General features: G+C 40.7%; 4 protein-coding genes across 8 annotated transcripts; 1 reads left to right on the forward strand and 3 right to left on the reverse strand.

The window, feature by feature from the left end:
- The first annotated feature begins 8,834 nt into the window (after positions 1-8,834).
- LOC108147055 (slit homolog 2 protein) lies at positions 8,835-14,065 on the forward strand. 4 transcript variants are annotated; one of them, XR_001774511.1, is made up of 9 exons: positions 8,835-9,505; positions 9,702-10,278; positions 10,349-10,571; positions 10,634-10,770; positions 10,830-10,982; positions 11,040-11,220; positions 11,737-11,876; positions 11,944-12,416; positions 12,467-14,065. XR_001774511.1 is itself a non-coding variant. In XM_017273341.1 (9 exons), the coding sequence occupies exons 2-8, from the start codon at positions 9,885-9,887 to the stop codon at positions 12,222-12,224; spliced, it is 1,509 nt and encodes a 502-aa protein (XP_017128830.1). In that variant the 5' UTR covers positions 8,835-9,505; positions 9,702-9,884; the 3' UTR covers positions 12,225-12,262; positions 12,467-14,065. The 4 variants fall into 4 exon arrangements, 3 of the variants coding, with proteins under 3 accessions (XP_017128830.1, XP_017128831.1, XP_017128829.1); XM_017273341.1 differs by having other exon boundaries at positions 11,944-12,262; XM_017273342.1 differs by having other exon boundaries at positions 11,944-12,122.
- LOC108147058 (ornithine decarboxylase 2-like) lies at positions 14,054-15,667 on the reverse strand. 2 transcript variants are annotated; one of them, XM_017273344.2, is made up of 6 exons: positions 15,398-15,667; positions 15,079-15,236; positions 14,725-15,022; positions 14,417-14,665; positions 14,282-14,350; positions 14,054-14,225 (listed from the first exon to the last, which is right to left on the reverse strand). In XM_017273344.2, the coding sequence occupies exons 1-6, from the start codon at positions 15,665-15,667 to the stop codon at positions 14,085-14,087; spliced, it is 1,185 nt and encodes a 394-aa protein (XP_017128833.1). In that variant the 3' UTR covers positions 14,054-14,084. The 2 variants fall into 2 exon arrangements, with proteins under 2 accessions (XP_017128833.1, XP_041563393.1); XM_041707459.1 differs by having other exon boundaries at positions 14,282-14,665.
- A 571-nt stretch (positions 15,668-16,238) lies between these two features.
- Positions 16,239-19,130, reverse strand: LOC108147057 (ornithine decarboxylase 2-like). The gene is made up of 6 exons (XM_017273343.2): positions 18,861-19,130; positions 18,380-18,537; positions 18,021-18,318; positions 17,705-17,953; positions 16,518-16,586; positions 16,239-16,462 (listed from the first exon to the last, which is right to left on the reverse strand). Exons 1-6 carry the CDS (start codon positions 19,128-19,130, stop codon positions 16,322-16,324), a joined length of 1,185 nt encoding a protein of 394 aa, XP_017128832.1. The 3' UTR covers positions 16,239-16,321.
- Positions 19,131-19,707: 577 nt separating this feature from the next.
- Positions 19,708-22,509, reverse strand: LOC108147064 (ornithine decarboxylase 1). Its single transcript, XM_017273355.2, has 6 exons — positions 22,218-22,509; positions 21,381-21,538; positions 21,022-21,319; positions 20,716-20,964; positions 20,057-20,125; positions 19,708-19,996 (listed from the first exon to the last, which is right to left on the reverse strand). Exons 1-6 carry the CDS (start codon positions 22,488-22,490, stop codon positions 19,856-19,858), a joined length of 1,188 nt encoding a protein of 395 aa, XP_017128844.1. The 5' UTR covers positions 22,491-22,509; the 3' UTR covers positions 19,708-19,855.
- Between the last annotated feature and the right edge of the window lie 1,084 nt (positions 22,510-23,593).

Here is a 23,593-nt window from a genome sequence, read left to right on the forward strand (position 1 = left end):
TTTGATTTTTTAAATTAGCAAAATGTTTAAAATGTTTAAGGAGTCATAATCGATCAAAAGCAAAAGTTAATTAAATTAATTTTAAATTAGGCAAATTAATTAATTAAATTAATTGGGCATATAATTTTAGTTCAAATGGAATATTCTGTATCATTATGAATCTTTTATAATCAAATGACTTCTACTTTAAAAATCCAGAAGCCAAGTTTTATACATTTTAAGACATAAACTTTCTATTTAAGATACTTATTTTTGTAAGACAAAGATTTAAATAAAAATTTTAATTAACAAAAGTTTGATCGAAAATTCTTAAAGATAAGACATTTACTACTACAACATTTTGGAAAAACCAGGAGATACCTTAACCCAACAATATTAAACCACAAATTTTGATCAAATGTAATGAGTGTAACGATTAGCATGAGCCCATGAGCGATCACGCGGCCACCTCTAGTGCCCACGGGTCTGTGGCCCGTTGATTGCATTTGGCGGCAGCGACTCAACTAACTTGGACGATTAATCATCGCCCGACCCGGGTCCGACTCTCAAGTCTCCAGTCTTGGGTCTTGAGCTCGAGTTCGGGCAGAGGCTACTGGCCATGTGTAAATGCCGCCTTGCGGTTTGTCGCAATTTATGAGGTGATAATTATTCATCGCGAGCCGCAGAACTGTCATAATATTGTAATTAACATTGGGCCAGCAATGAAATTAAACGCATTTGATTGCATTTGCAGTTGTCGCCGCTGTGGCCAGAAACTTTCTCCCCGCCGGCCCGGGACTATGGCAATTGGATCCCCGGCTCTGCCCAGACCAAGTTGGTTTCCTTATTGACTCCAAGCCCAAAACGGAAATGGGCCAAAGCCACAGATGGAAAGGAGACCAAGTCAATCGATCGATAACATCGTCCTGCTGAAAATAGGGAAAAAAATGAAATTTGAAAACATGGACAAGGAAAAACAAATCAAATTGCAAAGCCGTAAACTAATCACGAAGAAGGATGTGGCCAAATGGCACTGAAACGAGAGGAAACAGAGAAGTCCACTATCAAAGTCACAAAATCTTTTTGCAACTCGAGATGAGGTATAAAATTCCTTGAGAGATTTGGTTGGGAATCGAAACAGAAACTGTTTTTTAAAGCAGCTGTTTTGGATTTTAAACAGTTTTGAGAAAATACTCATATCCAAGACTCTATGGAAATTTAGGTTGAGATTTAAAATACTTTAAAAGATTGAAGAAGACTAGTTATATTGTGGAAAGCCATACATTTAACAGCAATCTTTTGACATATGAATCTATTTCAAATATCAACAATTTTGAATATTATTTAATAAAAAAAAATATATAACATTATCAGATGAATTTAAAGATCTTCAGTAAGTGTTAAAGCTTTGTTACAGAATGACTTTAGAATGATTTCAATTATAACGAATTATAATCTAATCTGCTAAAAATTTAAACATAATATTCAAAAGTATAAGACAGCATCTACGACTAGGATCCTAACCAAACAGCTGCTCGAAATCGCGACCCAAATCCCATCTTATATGTTTAACGAAATCTTTTTCCGTCACCTATTAATAAACTTGTGGATTATCATAATTAGCTTTGTTAATTCTCACAAATATGGTAACATAATTCCTTCCCGAAAAACTAACCCCTAACTAATATGAAATCGTGCAACTTACCCCGGCAGCGTGGACTATGTAAATTGACTCATCCGTTGTAGTCGGTGGGATCCGACTGGGTTTCAGATTATGCCAAATGCTGTAATTCGAACTCAAAATGGAACCAACCGCCTCCGAAGGGCAATTCACTCGCCACCTTATTTATATTTTTTCCCGATTTCTTGGCAGTGAATGGAATATATTGTATTGTATTGTGTTTTGTATGGCAGGCATGGCTCTGCTAATGGCATAATGTACCTTCCCCTTCCGCCTCACATTGCCTTACCCAGAATTGGGCACAACAGTAACTGATTTTTTAATTTCATTATGGCGCACAATAGGCGATTCGCCTGTGACCCGTTGGGCAGGATCTGAATGGCAGGCTGGCAGGGATCTGGGCGGGAGGCAGGCAAATTGTTGCCATTTAATGTGGCTGGCCGGGCTGGCTGCCATTGCATTGCCTTCGCAAGGGCGTGATCCTGTCCCCAGGAACATGCATATAATGTGCGCAATTTCAATTTATTTGTATTGCAAAGTTTGAACTGGGCTCTGGTTCTGCTTCTGATTCTGCTTCTGGGCAGGGCCTCTTGCGGAGTGTTACGCTAACACGGCTTTTGTGGCATTTCTGATTCTGTTGCCACTCGGGGTGGTTTCCTGCCCAAAGTGGGCGGTGGGTGGTGAGGAGTGGGAGTGGTTTCTAACGCCCTGGCAACGCCATTTCCAAAAGAAAATATTACAAATTCACTGGCCAGAGACGTAGTTGGTTTTCCAAGAAGGGATATTGATTGTATTGTATCCAAATATTTTCACTTTGAATTAAATATTTTTGGTACTGTTTTAGCCCCGATGAGTGTTTTGTTTTTCATTTTACTTTTTAGTATGGAATAATTTAGTTTTAAATTAACAAAAAATGGAAATCTACAATTTTCTTTTGGCTAACCCAATTGAATATGTTTTTAATACCACTAGTTTATTTTAAGTAAGTTTATAATTCAAATATTTTAAAATTTAATTTTACTTCGTGGTTTTTCTCTCTTTGTACCAATTATTACATAAATTAAAAAATACTAAAGGATATATTTTTTGTTCAACTGGAATGTTTATCAATCAAACGTGTAAAACGTGATAGTGTTAGACACACATGTTAGTTTTAAAAGAATATTTTTATTATCAACAATTCCGCTGTGTTAAAATGCTTTTAAGCTTTTCTAACTAAGATCTTAAACAAATGTTACCTAAGAATACATTATGTTTTAAAGTGGATATTTATTTTAATATGGAAATATTAATTTTTATCATTTTGAGATGTATGAGGCAGATATTGCTCATTAATTCATACACTTTCTGCCATTTGATTTCAATTGAATTCAATTTTAGCCTTTCGTCTTTTATACAAAATGTTCGGGCTGAAAATGTTGTACTTCAGCTGAAGCCTGATTGTTGCGCAAAATGTGACCCCCTTGACAGCTGTTCTGCTCCCTGGTACTCGCACTCGTACCCGCCGGTGCTCAACCCCCACCGCCGCCTCCTTTTCACAATTGCAATCAGCTCACGTACTTGATGTGCTACAAAATGACTTCCATGCCATGTAACTGGCTGCTCTGCGGATGGGTCGAACAGATGGACCGGGATGACGCCCATTCGGGTTTCCTTTTGAATCGAGCTTGAAGTGGAACTGGGAACTGGGTTCGTTCCTGCCCTCCACATGCTCTTCTCATTCCCATTCCCATTCACATTCTCCTTTCCCTTACGAAGTCGTACTCCCCGGTCCTCGGTGGCCAGTGAACATGTTGGAAATCACATAATGTGTCATTTAATAATCAAGCTCAATATTGACAGCGACACAGTACAACAATGCGATGTGGCAACGACTACAACAGGGGCAGGAGGCAAAAAGTAGTACAACAATCCCGCCATTAGGCATAAATTCATTTGCGTTTGTCTGTATATACTGTGTGTATATTCGAGTGTGCGGCCCAGCTGCCGCCATTGGCACAATTGCACATCCATCCATATCCATGGGCCCCCTTCTCGCCTCATCCCATCTCATTTCATCTCACATCACAGCGTCTCATCCTCATCGCTCATCGCTCATCATCCCATGGCATCGGATTCGGATCTCAAGCGCTGTGTGTGAATCCCTGCGGCCGGCTCTTCCTGCTCGCTGCCTGGAAATGGAATAAAAAAGTTAAATAAACCTTAAATGAAAAATTCAACTCAATTGAATTCGTTAGCTGGAAATGTCGTTCCTCCTTGTTACTTCATCGTCATTCCCTGCCACATTCCCGGCGATGATGATGATGATCACCATCAGCATCAGCATCATCGTTAATGCCCATCAATGTCATAGAGAGGGCTGGACTCGCCATTGTTGGTCTTGTCACAGGCAATGTCCTTTGGGTCGGCCAAATCATATCGGAAGGATGCCTTTTTTGAAGAGAGCTTTAAACACGCTCCAATAGTTTCCGTTTGTTTTTCGAAGTAGAGGGAAATTTAGAACAAATTTTGTGTTATCTAACCCGTTTCCATTGTAAAACTAGAAACCTTTCAATGTATTGAAAATAAGTTTTTAAAATATACAAATTTAAATTTAAGATTTAAACAAAATAAACTTCAAGGCTTATCTTTAGGTGAATGTAATTTTTTAATCTGGGAGTCCAACAACACCAAAAAAATCGATGGGTCGATTGAAGAGAATTTTGTCAAATTCCGTTTAAAAGCTATAGTTTTACATTTAATGCTTTTAAAATTTTGGATACGCACATATTTGTTTTAAACTTTATTTATTATATTAAGTTTCATTAGGTAAACTACAAAAAAAGTTATACCCCATCAAACTAAAAATGAAACTATCGAAATAAATGATTACGTGCATATATAAAGGGGTTTATATTCAGGTTTAATATACTTACTGAAATAAATATTTAAACAAATATTCTTACAAAAATATTTCCAAGTGTTGAAACTAAAATGAATACAATTGAACGATAAATAAATAATTTTGTTTTTTATAGTTTTAACATATTTATTAGCTCTAGATAATATTGGATACATAAAATGTCAGCTTAAAAGAATTACTAAATGTAAATCTAAATTTATTAAGTGTTAGGAATTATTTAACAAAGGCAACATTAAAAAAATTTTATTTCATTGGGTGGATGATGGGCTTGAGTTCCAAGTGGGTAGGTGGTGTTGGCACCAGTGGTTTCCTCGCACAAAGGGATACTAAGATACTTTTTGAGTGCGGCGATGAGGCGGGGGGCGAGGTTAGAGGTAGGGTAGAACGATGATCGTGGCGATGATGACGACGATGATATGGCAGAAATGAGCGGGCCAGGCCAAAAGCCGAATGCCAATGCCAGCGGAAAAGAGCGGCTGTCAGCGCGACGCTGTATCTACGGCAACAGCTACCGTGTGCGGGGGCGACCGTCGACCGTCGACGCCCGACAAATTGCCATTTACACCACTTGCCAAGACAGCAGTCGCAGCTGTGGGGAAAGGCAACAAAACAAGTGGCACACCACACACACACACACTCAAACATCCCCAGCCGCTGCTCACACAGATACTTTGTAAGCGTATTATATACATTTACTTCGGCACGCCGCCATATGGTTGTCTCGCTTCCTCTTTAACTGGGGCGTGTACGGGGCCTTGCCACGCCCCCTTTGCCAATGGCAGCCGCACGGGGGTGAGGGAGACAAGGAGAGAGCGATACATAGAATGTATCTCACAGATACTTTGACACTTTGTTGCAGCAGCACAACAGCACAACAGCGCAGCAGCAGCAAAACGCGGCAGAAGTAGCAGCTTTGAGTAGCTGCCGTTGACGTATTTTGAATAAATTTTAATTGAATTCGCACAATGAAACTGTTTACTTAACCTGCCACTTTGCCAGATGAGCTTCATCTGAGCGCCAATGCGAAGATACGGTTACATGGCTATATAGTATAGGTATAGTGGGTATCCAACGCCCCTCCGCCACATATGTGTCGGTTGCGGAGGAGATGAGAGGGGGACTCTGTGTGCCATCGCACTCTTTGTTTTAATTACAGCTGCCGACGTTTTCGGTTTGTTAGCTGCTGTTAAATCTGCAGGAAGCTAGTTCGAAATTTGCCAAATAGATACTCGTATAACCCAATTAGGCATCTACGTATATGTGCATCAGAACAGCTGCTAATATTTATTAACATTAATGGTTTCTACTTAAAGTATTAATGAATGCTTATTTCTGGTGTAAGTAGAATTACGCCATTTAATGACAAAGTAACTACGTAATCATTTATTGATTTGCAGCCATTGGATTGAGTGAGAAAAATGGATGATGAATACAAAAATATTCCAAATAAACAAGTCACAAAATATTTTTGAAATAACTTACTTTTGAAATAACTTATGGTTAAGTAACATGATACCAAATTGAGTGTTTATGTTATTGAAATAAATTAAAACTATTTAAAATTATTTTTTAAATAAAATACGTTGCATAATTGTTTGAGTCGAAATTGTTCTTTAATATCGCCCGATTGGCGTTCAGTCAATTATGAGAATGAATGGTAAGGTAGTAATATCTCAAGTTGACACCATTTACGGCACATTAAATACGCTTTCGCAGTGGAGTACTTAACGCGCTTACAATTCAGGAAAATACCGAAAAAAAAGTGTAAATAAGGAAACGTTAAGAGCAGCAGCTCCTTTGTGGGACCCTTGGCTTCCGGTTCACTCCGAATCACGTGTCAGGTAAATGTGGCGCACAACACTCCTTCATTAAGTTAATAACAGTTTTCCAAGTACAAAGTGAAATTGCGAAATTCCGCTTTACAATTTTTCAGCGACGCTTTCCCAACGCCACCCCATGCCCATGCCCATGCCCATACTCATACCCCACCATCGTCCGATTTTTGTGAGGCAACTGCAACTGTAACGCTATAATTTGCCATCGCTTTGCCTTTTGATTCTTCAACGGTTTTGTTTGGTTTTGAATTACAGCCGTCGCCGTTCCCCCCTCTGGATTGTGTTTTACATCTTGATTATCTTCCGTTTGTTTATATAGGACTCACACTCGCACAGCTCGCACACTCCACCCCACCATTAGCCGAGCAGGCAAGTGAAACACAATTTCCATTCAAATCCATTCAAGGATAAGAAGTCAATCAGTCTTCAAAGTGTAAAGGATTTTGCACTTTGTCAAATTCAAAGTCCGACCTTATGCTTATGCTGATGCTGATACTAATGCGGATGCGGATGCGGATGCCACCCGCTCAACCTTGTCTTGTCGGTGTCATAAGCCACAGGGCCGCAGAATCGCAATCGGTCTTGGGCCGCCTGGAACTTAATCCAGGGACTTGGCCTGAAACAACCCCAAGATGCTCGTCTGGCCAAAGGAATATCAAATTGAAACTTTGTACCTTGGCTGAAGGCGTCTTGCAGGCACGTGCCCGTGTGGCAGGCGAAAAGGATCCCAAACTGCTATGGGGAATGGGTTGAGCTGGTTCGCCTTCAATTACCCTTTCGACGACGCTCGTTCATATTATGATAATCGCATCCTAATTGCGAGAAAATTACGCCCACGTGCTGCTGTAACCCGATCAGGATTGTCATCAAAGGATATGTTGCTGGAGCAGTCAGCTGACGCAGTGAAAGTTGGGTTCAATAGCATGACCCATTCACATGGTACAAGAACATGAAATTGCTGACTGTATAGAAGATTGTGGCACTTTAGATTGCTGATGTTTTTAAAATTGTAATATATAGTTGGTGCTTACTACATTTATTCTTGAAAACAGATTTTGAAAATAATTGTAATTAATACAAAATATTTAAAGCTACCAACTACATTTTCCTAAATAAATAAATAAATATTTTCTTTTATTTTCTTCTTTAACTTCTGCAACTTCAATAAATTAGTTTTGAAAAAAGCACGTTGGTCTTCTGAACTATAAGCAAGCAGTTTATGAAGCAGTCGTTTCAAAAAGATAACAGAAGCGATAATAGCAGAGATATAAACATCAGCCATAACAGCAGCCATAACAGCAGTCATAACAGCCGTCATAATACCAGTCATAACAACAGTCAGAACAGCAATCATAACATCAGTCATAACAGCAGGCACAACAGTTGTCATAACAGCAGGAATTCAAGCAGTTTAGTAAGCAGTTAACTAGGCAGCAATTTAATGTTTAAGAACGCTTCCGCCAGGTGTCGCTACGCGGTCCAGAAGGCAGCGTAGTATCTAAAAATTCCAATAGAGGAACGAACCATATAGCCGTTACTTTTAAATGAACATTTGGTTTAACCTTGGGTGGAAAAGATTTTTGTAGCCACTGAAGAAGGTGGTTTTGTGGTTTAAGCATCCCAACACAAGTGCAAAATAAGGTATTAAAAATCATAAAATTATTATTCATAAAATTATGTATCCGCCACAATTTATTTGTAGATTTCTTAAATAGTTACAGAACAAGTAAATAAATTCATTAAAACTCATTTTTTTTAAGAAACCAAATGCAAAGTGGGCAGTCATTGCTAGCGAGCATAAGGAACAAAATTGCGAGGACAAGACATAGAAAATGTGAAGTGCGAATTAAAGCCCAAACCGTAAAAGATCTAAGAACCAACATCGCTTCCGAGAACCCAATACAGTTCACCTGTGTCAGCCTGGTGTCCGCTTTGTTTTGATCCGTTATTTCATAAAAGTAACAGTGCCATTTCGCGCTCCTTAATAAAAACCAATCTTTGATAACATCGAATTGGTATCCAGAATTTGTCGGGATTTTAGCCACTTCTTGTAACTGTTCTGTCTCTTTATAAACGCATGTAGTTTTGTTTTTGAGAAAAAGGCGCTTCTGCTGAATTTATTCGCCTTCTGCGTGAATTGTTTTCTTCTAGTTTTTATGTGTTGACCATGATTAATAAATTTGCATTAAAAAGTAGGTCATTAGAATAACGGTTCTAGATGTTTAATCAATGATTACCCCTTATCAGCGTAACCTTTTTATTACAAATGCATCTTTGCTCGTCTAGAAATTCGTATTTTAAACTTTGACTGAGCCTAACGTTTGATAACTAAAAGATTGTTTTGAGCGTTTGCTGCAGCTTTTGCAGAGCTTCGAAAAGCTTGAGCCACCCCGAGAGTCAACTGAGGTTTTATATTTAATTTCACGCCGAGCGCTCTCAGTCCGCAACCGTCGGTTTTGCCAACCAAACGTGCTTCATTTTCCATCAATTGACGCTTCGAAACGTTTTCAATATTTTCCGATTCTGGGATTCAGGATTCGGGGGGCTTGCCAGTGGGATTCCGCAGAGAATGCAACGGGATTGATATACCAGAGGGCCAAGAAGAGCCTGGCAAAGCGATAGTAGCCACTAGACGGATCCTGGCTCGCCTTTTTTCTGTGGATGTAACGGAATTCAGTGGTTAAGCACTGGGGAAAGCCAAGTGCCAGCCAGCATATCGATACTGGGCAGCGTTTCAAAAGAACAAAAAGGAGCAACGGAGCAACGGAGCGTTCGAGGACTGTTGAATTAGTTAGAAGCGAAGCAACAACCACAAATACAAACAAACGGGGGCCCCATTCAACAACCTCTCGACGTCGCCGTATCGATTTTCCGTTACATCGTTATACACACACACTAACCCAGTTGGCACACAGCCATTACGCATACGCCCCATAGCCACCCCAAAAAAGAGAGCGACTCCAGCTGCCAACTGCCAGCTGCCCCACAAAAACTAAAACCAAAAGAGAGAGAGAGAGAGAGAAGCTGGCTGGGATTTGTTGCATCTCGAAGGCACTGGAGGCATGTTTCATTTGGCACTCACTAGCCGCGGACGGACAAACCATTTAGGTGAGAGTGCCGCAGATTGGAGAGGAGCAACAGTAGTAGCAGTAGTAGTAGCAACACTAGCAACAGTATACGGACGGACAGCTCAATTGCGGGCAATTTATATTTAATCCGCGGGCTGGCACACACAACCCAAATAAAATCGCGCATTGTGCGCCCAATTGAAATCCCCCCTAACCTCTTCTCATTTCGCACACAGGGCTACGGCAATAGCCATTGTAGATAGCATTCATCAGCATCACAAATCGCAGCCAGCCACGAGTTACACTCATTGCGAATATCGCGCCTTCATAGGATATACCACACCACTCCACCCTACTCCAATCCACTCCACAAAGTCCAAAAAAGGAATCGCAAAACCACCAGCAGCAAGGTGTTCAGCATGGCGAGACTTCAGCTGGAATGGGGACAGACGGCGTCATTGGTGTTGCTGCTGCAGGTGCTGATGATGACGATGATGACGATGATGGGTCAGGTGGTGGGACAGGGGCCACCGCCGTCACAGGTGTGCCCGGAGCAGAGCGAGATCGCGCCCTGCATCTGCACGGTGAAGAAGAACGGGCTGGACATCCTGTGCGAGACCACCGATCTGGCGCACATCACCAAATCGATGGGCACTCTGAAGGGCAAGAGTCCGATCATCTTCTACCTGAAGCTGCGCCACAACAATCTGCCCAAGCTGCAGGGCTTCGTCTTTCTGGCCCTGGACATTCGCCACCTGACCATTCACAACAGCAGTTTGGCGGCCATCGAGGAGAACGCCCTCAGTTCGCTGGGTAACGAGATGGACGCCAGTTTGAGTTTGTTTGTTTGGTTGTCACACACATCTTCCCTTATTTACCGCAGGTACGGGACTCACCCAGCTGGATGTGTCCCTTAACCAAATGAAGACGGTGCCCTCGCAGGCGCTGAAGAATCTGTTCCACCTGTTGATTCTCAATCTGAACCACAACAAAATCACCGTGGTCCACAACAATGCATTCGAGGGTCTGGAAACGCTGGAGATACTGACGCTCTACGAGAACAAGATCACACAGATCGATCCCGAGGCTTTCCGGGGACTTGAGGAGTATGCCAGAAAGTCCCTCGATTGACAGCTCTTGTTTCTAACGAAAACACCTTTTGTTTCAGTCATTTAAAGCGTCTAAATCTGGGTGGCAACGATCTGAGCAGTGTCCCACAGAAAGCGCTTTCCATACTGTCCACTCTGAAGAAGCTGGAGATCCAGGAGAACAAGATACGCACCATCAGTGAAGGCGACTTTGAAGGTGACTATTGTTGTGACCCAAAGAGATGCCAATCGATGAAATGTTTTGATTTTTGGCAGGCATGCAGAGCTTGGACTCGTTGATATTGGCCCACAACATGATCACCACCGTGCCTGGCAATGTCTTTTCCCACCTCACCCAGCTGAACTCCCTGGAGCTGGAGGGCAATAAGATCAGTGCGATTGACAAGGATGCCTTCAAGGGCCTGGAGGGTGCGTTTCTCCTTCAATTTCTCTGTTATTCATTTAATTTACAATCTGACTCAACAGAGAACCTGCAATATCTGCGGCTGGGCGACAACCAAGTCCATACTATTCCCAGCGAGGCACTGCGTCCCTTGCATCGCCTTCGTCACTTGGATCTGCGTAATAATAATATCAATGTTTTGGCCGAAGATGCCTTCACTGGATTCGGAGATTCCCTCACATTCATTAATCTGCAGAAAAATGAGTAAGATTTTTGCGTTGATTTAACATGTCCTAACTTTTTTTTGAAAAAGAGATAAGTTGGCGGACCTTTTTTATAACTACAAACAGGAATATTTAAAAGAAATTAATCCCACAAAATCCTCCAGAAACAAAACCTTCATTTAACGGTGCCTGTGGACTTTTTTTTTTAAGTGTAATGAACATTTTCGCCTTATTTAAAGACCATTACATATTTATCTCTAGTTCTGCCTAAACGATTTCGGTTTTCGATAGCCTGGAAATAGCTTAAACTTTGCTGAAAAAATAAATAGAGTTAACGGCTAATTTTAGATTTTATTAGCTTGTTGGCTTAGTTAATTTTCCATCGTTAAACGATACAATTAAGTTCGATTTCTAGGCATCTATTTTTTAAATATGCAGTCTTTGATGGAAGAACTTTTCCTAAGGATTTTTGTATCATATGCTCTCTTAAATCTGTCCGATTTCAAGATAAAAATTTTACTATTTACTCATAATAATTATATTTCACTCTGTTTAGTATCAAGGTTCTTCCCAGCCTTCTGTTCGAGAATCTCAACTCGCTGGAGACGTTGAACCTGCAGAACAACAAGTTGCAGCGCATTCCGCAGGACATAATGGAGCCGGTCATCGACACCCTGCGCATCATCGATATCACAGGCAAGTCATAACATTTTAAGACCACACAAAATCAATACAATACATGCAATCGAAACTCCCAATGCAGATAACCCGTTGAACTGTTCCTGCGAGCTGACCTGGTTCCCCAAGCTGCTCGAGGACCTGAAGAACAAGGACGACGAAATGTCGCAGAAGAAGAAGCCGCTGTGCCACATGTCGCTGGACAACCGCGAGTACTTTGTGCAGGCCATGCCCACCGAGAAGATGCACTGCGCCGGCCTCAATGTGAGTCCCTCGCCCACCAGCGGCGGTCTGATGCGGATCCTGCAAGTGAACATCCTGGCCCAGATTGCCGTGTGTAGCGTGGCCTTTCTGACTAGCGTCTAAAGCCGCATCTGTCCAGCTAGACGCGATGTTCTATGCGGGTCAGTTTCAGTTTCAGCTTCAGTTTCAGTTTCAGTTGCACTCCCCCCGCCCAGATCAGTGATAGAAAATAGTGCGGTCCCCCCAGTTTGATTCGGTTTGATAATGTCCCCCAAAAACGAAGACCAGACCCACAGTCCAGTCACAGACCCTTTTGTACGTCTACAAACCATTTCTGTGTTGTTGTATTGTATGTTTTCTTATAGATTATAGAGAATCCGTGAATTATGCAACTCTGCCAATAATTAGACTCAGAAAGCACGCCAGCCAGCCAGCCAGCCAACCAGCCAGCCAGCCGGCAGCGCAGCAAGAATATGTCTCCCAATCCACCTTGTTGAATTGACGCACCTGCAACGGCAACACCACCATCCAATCCACTCCACTCAACTCCACTCAACTCCAATCCCAGTAGCGACCCTGTAGCAAGTAGCTCGACTTGCACAGTAGCTCGACTCACAGGGGAATGCTGATTGAGATGGGTCGGCACGGCATGAGGATTCAATTCAATTTAATTGTTAACGGACATAGCTTAGATGTAAGGCTTGATTTAGGTACCAGTGCACCTGCTGTGGTAAACCAAAGCGAAACTCAAACATATCAGAATATTGTTACGTTTAAGCCAGGGATTTCGTTGTTACACGCGTTAATCTGCACAATCTGTATTGAGTGCAGGATAAGGATCCCTACGGATACCCATTTATTATGTGTAGTCTATCGTCTATCGTCGTCTTGTCGTCGGTGTTGTGAGATACAATCATTACTAACGCTTTTCGTAGCCCCCTCACCTGTTTCCAGTCCTACCTTCTGCACCCAACCAACCAACCAAACATCCAACCAACCACCCAATTAACCCAACTGAGCAATCTAGCCAAGTCGAAATTCTTCGAGTCTATGTATGAACTCTAAGTATGGCTCCACTTTGGGTGCCAGAGGCAAGGCGAAACTGAGGGAAAAAAACACAAGAGAAAATAAGGAAAATCATTTGCATCAATCACCAAGAACTGATTATGGAATAAGTAGTTTGTACTCTTTATTTGCCATTAACAAGGGGCAAGTACTCCCAATCCCAAAATACCAAATTATTAAAATTACCAAATTACCAAAATCCCAAAACCCATATCCAGAACCCAATGAGAAACCCTCACTAAAATCGAGAATGCATATCGTTATATTGTTATTATATCGTGACATATCAAGAGCTCCCAGTAGTAAAACACTCGGATGGCTCTACATTGCTAAGATAGTGACATTTTATAGAATTTACATACATTTTTGAGGCATCTGAACAAGTTTGATATTTATGCAGGAAGTGAATTATGCAAATGTATGTACCATATATGCAGAGTGGAATTTTTGAAATTTTTTATACATATACTTTTATACACACATACATACGTACCTTTTCAATTATGTCTATGCAAACTAAGTTGTAATTCGATTAGCAATTAACACAGACAGACACCCAAATCCGGCCGCCCCCGCCCCCGATCCCGCCTCTCGTACCCACCGCCCAGCCGACCGGTGGCTTGGGTCAGTAGCCGCCCACTGGTGGGCGGTGGTGCAACTTGAGCGGTTGCGGTTGCAGAACCGGTACCGGTAACGGAAATATTTTCAAAAGAATACGCCACACCACCGATTCGGGTCAGTTTCCTTTGGCTAGAGCTGTTCTTTTCAAAATATTGCTAACAAGAAAACCCATCGAAAGCTGGGCCTGCATAATGCTCTCCATGTGAGCAACAGTTTCCCAAACGGGAAACACTCTGAGAATCTAAGTAATAAAGAATCCATGTTGGTTACAAATGCAAGCAAGTTTGTCTTTTATTACTATTTGGCCCGAAAAAACAGTGTTACCGGAACTTCAAATCCATTGAAGGGCTTGGCCATGGTCTTTGCGTAGGCACCCATGTTGCGAAACACTATGAGATCACCTCGATTCATGTTGGGCAAGTGCTGCTCCTCCGAAATCTAAAGGGAAACATTAACTGATGTTCATCGCAACTACAATCAAATAACAAGCTCACCCTATCCTGGGCATCGCAACTGGGTCCCCAAATCACAGACTTGAACTTTGGCATGGTATTGGCTCCAACCTGGATAAATGATTTCAATACTGCTTGAAAAATTGCAAAATACTGGGTATCGATGCTAATTCTTACCAGGAAAACTTCAGGAGTCACAACTACGGAGGTGTAGAAAGTGCAGGCCAGGAACCCGTAGATGCCGTCATTTATGAAATACATTAATGTGTCCAACTTCCCAGCTTTATTTCGGACCTCCCGCTTGGCATGGATCTTACAGATCAAAGTGTAAGCAGCCTCCACAAAGAAACGTCCTGGTTCGGCAATTATTTGGACCCGCTCATCGGGGAAACGGAGCTGCAGCGAGGTGTTTACAGCGTCAGCAATCTATAAAAATATACAAATATTTGAATAAATTCCTTAAAAGCCAACATCTTGCAACTCACATTCTCGAACAGTGCATCATCGGTGCCGGGAAAGCCACCGCCAATGTCCAATAAGTCCATGTCATGACCAATAAGCTCGCCGAACTTGAAGATGTTCTCGGCTTTTTCGATGGCCCGGTCGTAGGCCTCCACCTCGCTGCATCCGGAACCTACATGGAAACTAGTGCCAGTAACCTTCAGATCCAAGGCCTTGGCCAGGAGCAGTAGGGCAGCGGCATCCGCCTTCACATTGCATCCAAACTTTTCGCCCAAAAAATGCAGTGCCTCCTTGGCCTCGCTTTTGAATCTTACAATTAGACTAAAATCGAGAAACACATCATCGTACTACCAAAGCTTATATTGGGTGGGACTTACTTGGAGTTTGGATAGTGCTTATGGAGCTTGTAAACCTCGTACTCATTGTCCACCGTGCCATTGACCACCATCTGCTCCTTGGCGTACTCCAAGTGGCTGACTGGACGACAAGGATGTGCAAAGATAATACGCTCAGGTGAAACGCCTAAGCCAAGAACCTACAAAAGCAACATCGTTAAAAAAAAAAACAAATTAATACATCGAAATAAGATATATTTTTATTTTCTTGATTGTAAAATCAATTAATCAATTAAACAAATAACCAGGGTTAATTGCAGTGAAAATATCTCTTTTTGTTCAAACGTTCACACATTCTCACCAGCCTAAGTTCGTTTTTGGAGGCGCAGTCGAATCCAGTACCAAGATCCGCCAGAAATTTGACCACCACAGGATCGTCGTTGCACTTGACGGCGTAGTGTGGCTTAATCCTGGGCAGCAGTTTCTGCCAGAGGCTGAATTTTTGCTCCAGACTGGACAGATCGCAGATGTTGAGGGCCTGGTCCAGATCCTGCAAATTGGACTGCTCGATCACTCGGCGGATGTTGAGCCCGTGCTCGTAGAAGTGGATTTCTGGGACACCGCTCGCCATCTCACACAGTTTGCAACTGATTGGAGAAGATCTTGCCCCGTCTAGCCCTACTTATAGTTCTTATCGGTAAAACCATATTTGACAGAGCGGCTGAATCATTCTAATTAATTTAAAATTATTAATTGTGTGATCTAACTAAATGATTATTACTATTTTTGACATGGTTGGGGCACATTGAACAGGTAAGCAGCTATATTTGGCAGAATAAATAACGTAAATAGTAATTTAGTGAAAGACAAGAAGGATCATAATAGTCGAGTGCCTCGTCTATCAAAAATATTTTAGTCTTTAAATGAAGCTCAACATGAATTTGCCTTGGCGTTTATTTTTTAAAATGCCCAAAACACACAAGGGTGCATTTATCTGCTGACACAACATTTATGAACCGTGCTTCAGGACATGGTTAATCGTAACTATCTAGCTTAAGTTAAAAAAAAACCATTGATAATTATTTAACATGTGTTAAACAACCAACAGTTTTCTAAAAATCCACTTAAAAGTCTTTTTTATTCAAACATTCGGATAAAATTATAAAATAAGTAGCATTTTTTATTCTCTTGATATATAAAATTGATATATAAACACATATATAAATTTGAAAATTTAATTTAATTGGTAACAGCAAACTTTTTTTTTCGCTGAAATGTGGTTAATTCACTTTTTCCGAAAGAACTTGGTCTCAGGTACTTCAAATCCATTGAAAGGACTGGCAATGGGCATTTTGTAGGCTCCCATATTGCGAAATCCTAAAAGATCGCCACAGTTCAAATTGGGCAAAAGAAATTCCCCGGATATCTAAGGAATACGTAGAACATTGCATGATATTGATTAGCTTAAATAAATAATTCACCTTATCCAGGGAATCGCAGCTGGGCCCCCAAAGTACAGACTTAAACTTTGGCAAGGTTTCAGCGTCTTCCTGTAAAAGTTACAATTTGTTTTATTCAAATTAAATAATATTAAAACAACAACAACGAGATTTAAATTACACATAATCCAAAAAGAGACTTTGCAAACCATAATTTAAAGAACATAAACAAAATAAATATAAATTCTTTCCCAGAAAACATGTAGTTTATAAAATACCCTTCAATGGCGTGACTAATGAAAGGTACAATAGTGTATTAGGAACCTCAATTTCAAATTAAAATCATATAAGAACATGAACAGATTAACATACGACCTCAGTTACTGACAATTGCGCACACTTATTGATTCTTACTAAATCCGTACAATAATCTACGTCGATTGTTTTTTATTGTTTATTATACCCATTACTCGTAGATTAAAAGAGTATATTCTATTCGTTGAAAAGCATGTAACAGGTAGCGTTTCCGACCATAAAAGATATATATATTCTTGATCAGTTCAGAAGCCGAGTCCATCTAGCCTTGTTGGTCTGTCTGTCCGCCTGTATGAACTCCGAAATCTCATAAACTATTAGAAAGTAGTTGCTACGCAGCGCAACACTTTTTTCAAAAAGGAGCCACGCCCACTCTATCGGTAGACATAAAAATTTTCAAAACGAGTTGTTCTGTTTTGAAGCCCACTGCCGAGCCTCTGCCGCCCCTTTGCCGCGCCTCTGTCGCCCCTCTGCCGCTGCTCAGGCGCTGTATGCGGGGGGTAGGGGTAGCTTCTAGTGTTGTCTATGCAGTTCGACAGATGGCGCCACCTAAGCTTTAATTGTTTTGTAGGGAAAATACTTAGTTTGAAGTTTGTTGGCTAGACTATAGCGTTCTCTCTTGTTTTAAGATGTAAATGGTTCTTTTGTATATTATTGTTTAGTTCATCCTGAAGAAAAATATTTGTGATTTTGTATACTTTACCAAAATTCTTCTTTGTATTGAAGGAAGTATATATTACGGGACCCATCGGAAAATAAATAACTATTTAAGATTTTAAAAATACATGCTTAATGCATCTGTTTTGTTAATAAAGAATTAAGAAATTCAACAAAATAATATTATGCAGTTCATAAAGAGAACTGATGGAAAAATATATCTTTAAACTGCAATAGAAAGTAAATCCATATCTTACCAGGTAAATTTCTGGGTTCACCTCCTCAGGGTAGTAAAAATAGTCGGCAAAGGCTCCGAAAATGCCAGCATTTATATAATACATTAATGTATCAGATTTCCCAGCTCTATTTCGGACCTCCCGCTTGGCATGGATCTTACAGATCAATGTGTAAGCAGTCTCCACAAAGAAACGTCCTGGTTCGGCAATTATTTGGACACGTTCATCGGGGAAACGGAGCTGCACCGAGGTGTTTACAGCGTCAGCAATCTATAAAAAATATACAAATATATGAATATTTAAGGAATCTATTAAAAGTCGGAGTTTTGCAACTCACATTCTCGAACAGTGCATCATCGGTGCCGGGAAAGCCACCGCCAATGTCCATTAAATCCATGTCATGACCAATAAGCTCGCCGCACTTGAAGATGTTCTCGGCCCTTTCGATGGCCCGGTCGTAGGCCTCCACCTCGCTGCATCCGGAACCCACATGGAAACTAGTGCCAGTAACCTTCAGATCCAAGGCCTTGGCCAGGAGCAGTAGGGCAGCGGCATCCGTCTCCGCATCGCATCCATACTTGTCAGTCAAGGGGCACAGTGCCTCCTTGGCCGCGCTTTTGAATCTTAAAATCAGACTAAAACCGAGAAACACATCATCTTACTACCAAAGCTTAGATTGACTTACTTGAGACTTACTTGGAGTTGGGATAGTGCTTATGGAGCTTGTAAACCTCGTACTCATTGTCCACCGTGCCATTGACCACCATCTGCTCCTTGGCGTACTTCAAGTGGCTGACTGGACGACAAGGATGTGCGAAGATAATACGCTCAGGTGAAACGCCTAAGCCAAGGACCTTTAAAAGTAAAAGAGTTTATAATAATTCTCAATGATCTTTATATCTCAAAGAAGTTACAGGACAAATAAATAAATTAATATTTCAAAATTATTATAAAAAAATGACAATATAAGAAAATTGCTAGGATTATGTTTTAAAAAATTAATTTGCTTTCTAAAGCTTTTTGATGATGATTTGATGAAACTCAAATGATTATGTATTCCATGATAGTTTTTTATGATCTCTAAGAAAAGATTTTAATGTATATTTTAATTTACAAAAACTTATGGCAGCTTTCTCTATTTGCTAACGTTAAAATACAACTCTCGAAGAAAACCCACCAATTTGAGTTCGTTTTTGGAGGCGCAGTCAAATCCAGTACCAAGATCCGCCAGAAACTTGACCACAACCGGGTCGTCATTGCACTTGACGGCGTAGTGGGGCTTAATCCTGGGCAGCAGTTTCTGCCAGAGGCGAAGTTTTCGCTCCAAGCTGGAAAGATCGCAGATGTTGAGGGCCGGGTCCAAGTTCTGCAAATCAAACTGCTCAATCACCCGACGGATGTTGAGCTCGTTCTCGTAGAAGTGGATTTCGGGGACACTGCTCGCCATCTCGCACAGATTGCAACTGACCGCTTTGAGATAGAGTGATCTTCAACTCATAATTCTTATCAGTTCGAAATTTACAAAGTCATGGTTTGGCACACAAACAAAATAAAAGGTCATCCTCTATTATAGTCAAACTGTATTCATCACAACATATTGCATACTTTTACGTTGTGTTTTGTGCAAGATCCTAAATGTATAGTATCTTTAAATAGGTCGGATACTCATCTACTCCGCTAGGTTTGTTGAGTGAAATAATTGTAAATGTTAGATAAATTAATTAGCTTTAAAGTACACACAAATTGCGAGTTGAATTTTACGCTTAAATCAAAACATATATTTTTAATGGTATAGTTTATTTGCCTACTAACTCGAGGTAATGTTTGGTTATAATATTTATATTTCTTCAACAGCCTATACAAACGGACTTCGTATCCTGGGATCTAACAACTTCGTAAAGATTCAGACGTAAAAGGGTTTTAAAGGCGACGTTTTCGGGAAAGTTGATTTAAAGTTTTGCACCACCCCCTAAAATAAATTTTAAAAAATATTTCAAGTGTTGTCAATTTTGATTTGTAAATAATATTTATTTTTACTTCCTGGTTTTGTAGCAAAAAAATCTCTAGCACACATTTTAATATGAAAAAACTTAAAATCAAACAAGAAAATAATTTTTGTTGATAACAAGTGCAAGCCAGTGTTGATTTGATAGCTTTTAACAAATGGTTTAGTCATATTGCCCGGAAGTACAGAGTCTTGGGGACCTCAAATCCATTGAATGGACTGGCAATGGGCATTGTGTAGGCTCCCATGTTGCGAAATCCCAAAAGATCGCCTCGGTTCATGTTGGGCAAGAACAAATTCTCTGATATCTAAGGGGTAAGAAAAACGTGTCTTAATATAGCTGGAACAAAGACCAAATGTTTGCCCACCTTATCAAAAGCGTCACAACTGGGTCCCCAAATTAATGACTTCAAATGGGGCAAGGCATCCGCTTCATCCTGAAAGATAGTTTTAAGTTTATTTATTTTTTGTTAAATAATGCCCTAAACGCAAGTGTTTTGGAGTTAAAAATTTATTTTAGTGTTTACTTTAGTAGTGTTAATGCTTAGTGGTGTATTTTTAAATAACCGGCTAAACACTGATTTTCCAAAGAAATAAAATCTATTGAACACCCAAAAAAAAAAAACAAAAATTTAGTTTTGATATATGATAATTAAAAACAGACAGTATTAAAGTATAGGTTTTAATTCAATACAAATAAATATAACCTCTATTCTTCTAAGTTTTTTTCTAAACCGTCGAGACGAAAACTTTAGAGTAAAGCCTTATTTTAAGCCGCCTAAGTGTTGTTTCAGTACTTTTAAGGTATCAGTTTAATACTCATCTTATTAAGAAATATGAATAGTTTAAAATTCTTGTAACAATATTTTATTTTCTATGAAAATTCTTTTTTGGATGTAGGTATTTAACTAGCAGTGCTACAATACTGCTTTCCATTTAAAAACATAATTGAACAACTATCTCATTAAATGTACCGAATGTAAGTTTAAAACACCTTCTGAAAAATAATGTTTATAATAATACTTACTAGATAGTGCTCAGCAGTCACCACTTGATGGTCGTACAGAATGCAGTTGAAAGATCCATAGACGCCGTCATTAAGGTAGTACATCACGGTGTCCAGTTTTCCAGACTCATTGCGAACCTCCCGCTTGGCATGAATCTTGCAGACCAATGTGTAAGCAGCCGCCACAAAGAAACGTCCTGGTTCGGCAATTATTTGGACACGTTCATCGGGGAAGTGTCGCTTCACCGAGGTTTTGACACTTTCGGCTATCTGTCAAAGAGTTTTCTTTGTACCATTGCGTTGACAACTGAGTTTTTCTCCACTTACCCTTGCAAACTTTTCGTCATCGCTGCCGGGAAAACCGCCTCCAATGTCCAAAAAGTCCATGTCATAGCCCAGCAGGCCGCCGTATTTGAAGAGATTTTTTGCCTTCTTGATGGCCCGGTCGTAGGCCTCCAGCTCGCTGCAACCGGAACCCACATGGAAACTGGTGCCGGTCACCTTCAGATCCAAGGATTTGGCCAGCAGCATTAGGGCAGCGGCATCCACATCCGCATCGCAGCCAAACTTGTCGCCCAGCGGACACTGCGCCTCCTTGGCCTCGCTTTTGAATCTCACAATTAGGCTGGCATTGAGAAGTAGATCAGCATGTGTACTACTAAAAGCTTAGATTGGCCAAAACTTACTTGGAGTTGGCATAGTGCTTGTGCAGCTTGTACACCTCAAACTCATTGTCGACGGTGCCATTGGCCACTTGGTTGTCCCTGGCGTACTCCAAATGGCTGACGGGTCGACAGGGATTGGCAAAGATAATGCGCTCTGGTGACACATCAAAGCCTAAGACCTTTAAAGTTACAAATTATATTATTATTGTTAATTTACGCATCCACAGAATAAGGAATAAGTATAATGTTTTAAGAATGAGGTTACTTGACAGCACTTAAAATAAATGGTCATAGTGAATTTTAAACTATTGGGTATGACAAATATTTCAATAAGATGGGTATTTAACTAATACCACAAAAGTATCAAAATAAATCTTATGCGGTTTAAAAATAAGGCCTTAAGAAATATATGAGTAATATTATTTAGTATTGAATTATTACTAATACTTTAATATTATCTGTTGTTCATTTTCATTCTTGGCTGGTTATACAATTTTAGTAGATGACAAGAACAGAGGGTAACTATAATGGTATTAAACTTCGGCTTGACAAAGTAAGGTTCCGTTTTCGATTTAATGACACAAGACTGTCTGTTGCTAGGTAAGTCTACGGTCTCTGTACAATCAATAGCTTATTTTATTACTATAAGTGATTACAATTTCTGCTCTTAAGTAACAAAAAGTTGTAGTGCTAATACATTATCTCGTCTCTCACTTTAATCACATATGCTCAATCACTGAATTCATTCAACCTTTCTATGTACTCTTTCTACTAAACCTTGAAACTTGTAAAAATTTTTTTTTTGAGATGGCAAAAGACTCTGTGTAATGTGACATCTTTCTATAGGAGACGACCCACCAGTTTGAGTTCATTTTTAGAGGCGCAGTCGAATCCAGCTCCTAACTCGGCCAGCAGCTGGACCACCACGGGATCGTCATTGCACTTGACGGCGTAGTAGGGCTTTATCCGGGGCAGGAGCTGCTGCCAAAGGCGGTGCTTCCGCTCCACACTGGACAGGTCGCAGATGTTGAGGGCCTGGTCCAGAGCCTGCAGATCGGACTGCTCGATCACCCGGCGGATGTTGAGCTCGTCCCCGTCGTAGTATTGAATTTCTGGGGTACCGCTCGGCATCTCGCACTACTCGCAACTGACTATGGCACTCCAGTCCCTCCAGCTAATCCCTCAATATATATATATTGTATACAATTGTTATCAGTCAACGACTTGTGTCCGAATCGCAACAGACTTGCGAAACATTTAGGAGAGCACGCACCGAAAGTGTTCCTCAGCTGGCAACAACAATGAGGCTCTAATTAGCGGCAAAAGGTCAAGCGATTGAGACTGAGCCGTTACCCCGTCGCCCCTTGAATCGAATGAATATTTGCCAGTATGCGTAATTTACAACCAACAATATTTGGCATCGTAAATAATTTTAATGCCCTTGTGCGGCTGCACGAGCATGTAAAACTAATAAAATGTAAATTTTGAACCGGAGCAATTGCCGGAGTGGCCATCAAGTCGTGCATAATCGACACTTGCCCCGCGGACATGCCGCACTTCACACCGCCTTTGAAATCGTAATCGCATCAAACCCCTACACACACCCCTAGAAAATTGCACGGCAATGACAATAATAAAAGTAATAATAATAGAAGTGTGCGTGTCGGCAGGGAGGGTTGCTGTGGTCTGTTGTCCTGGCCAATTTAGCTGCCACCCCTCGACTGCGTCCAAACGGGCAATTAAAAATTAAAATCAAACTTTTGTAATCGATATTGGCAATTGCCGCTCTTCATCGACAGCCTGCGATGTAGTGTCCTGCTATCAATCAACCTTTAATTGGTTAGGCTCATCAATATTTTTATCGCACACCCTTTGGCCTTCGGCGAAGATGTTATAACCAACAAAAAAAAATAAGAGTTGGAATCCGCAGAATGATAACTGTCAAAAACCACAGACAAGCGTATTGAGCGATGGCCGAAAAAAGGATCTTGTCATGCTCGAAAATGCAAGGAATCGAATATATCCGAATCATTGTGATTTGATTGCAATTTGCTGCGAGTGTCATCATTCACTCGCCTTCAGTTTTTCAGTTTCGAATTCGATTTCAAAGCTAACCCGAAGCCGCAGCGAGCACTCCTCACTTTGAGTGATGTGACAAATCGACGACAGGCTGAAAAGTGCCCACAAAAAATACTGAATACGAAAACCCCGACACTTTTAAGCATGCTGAATTG

The sequence above is a fragment of the Drosophila elegans genome, unplaced genomic scaffold, assembly GCF_018152505.1.
Source record: "Drosophila elegans isolate 14027-0461.03 unplaced genomic scaffold, ASM1815250v1 contig_183, whole genome shotgun sequence".
Lineage (NCBI taxonomy): Eukaryota > Metazoa > Arthropoda > Insecta > Diptera > Drosophilidae > Drosophila > Drosophila elegans.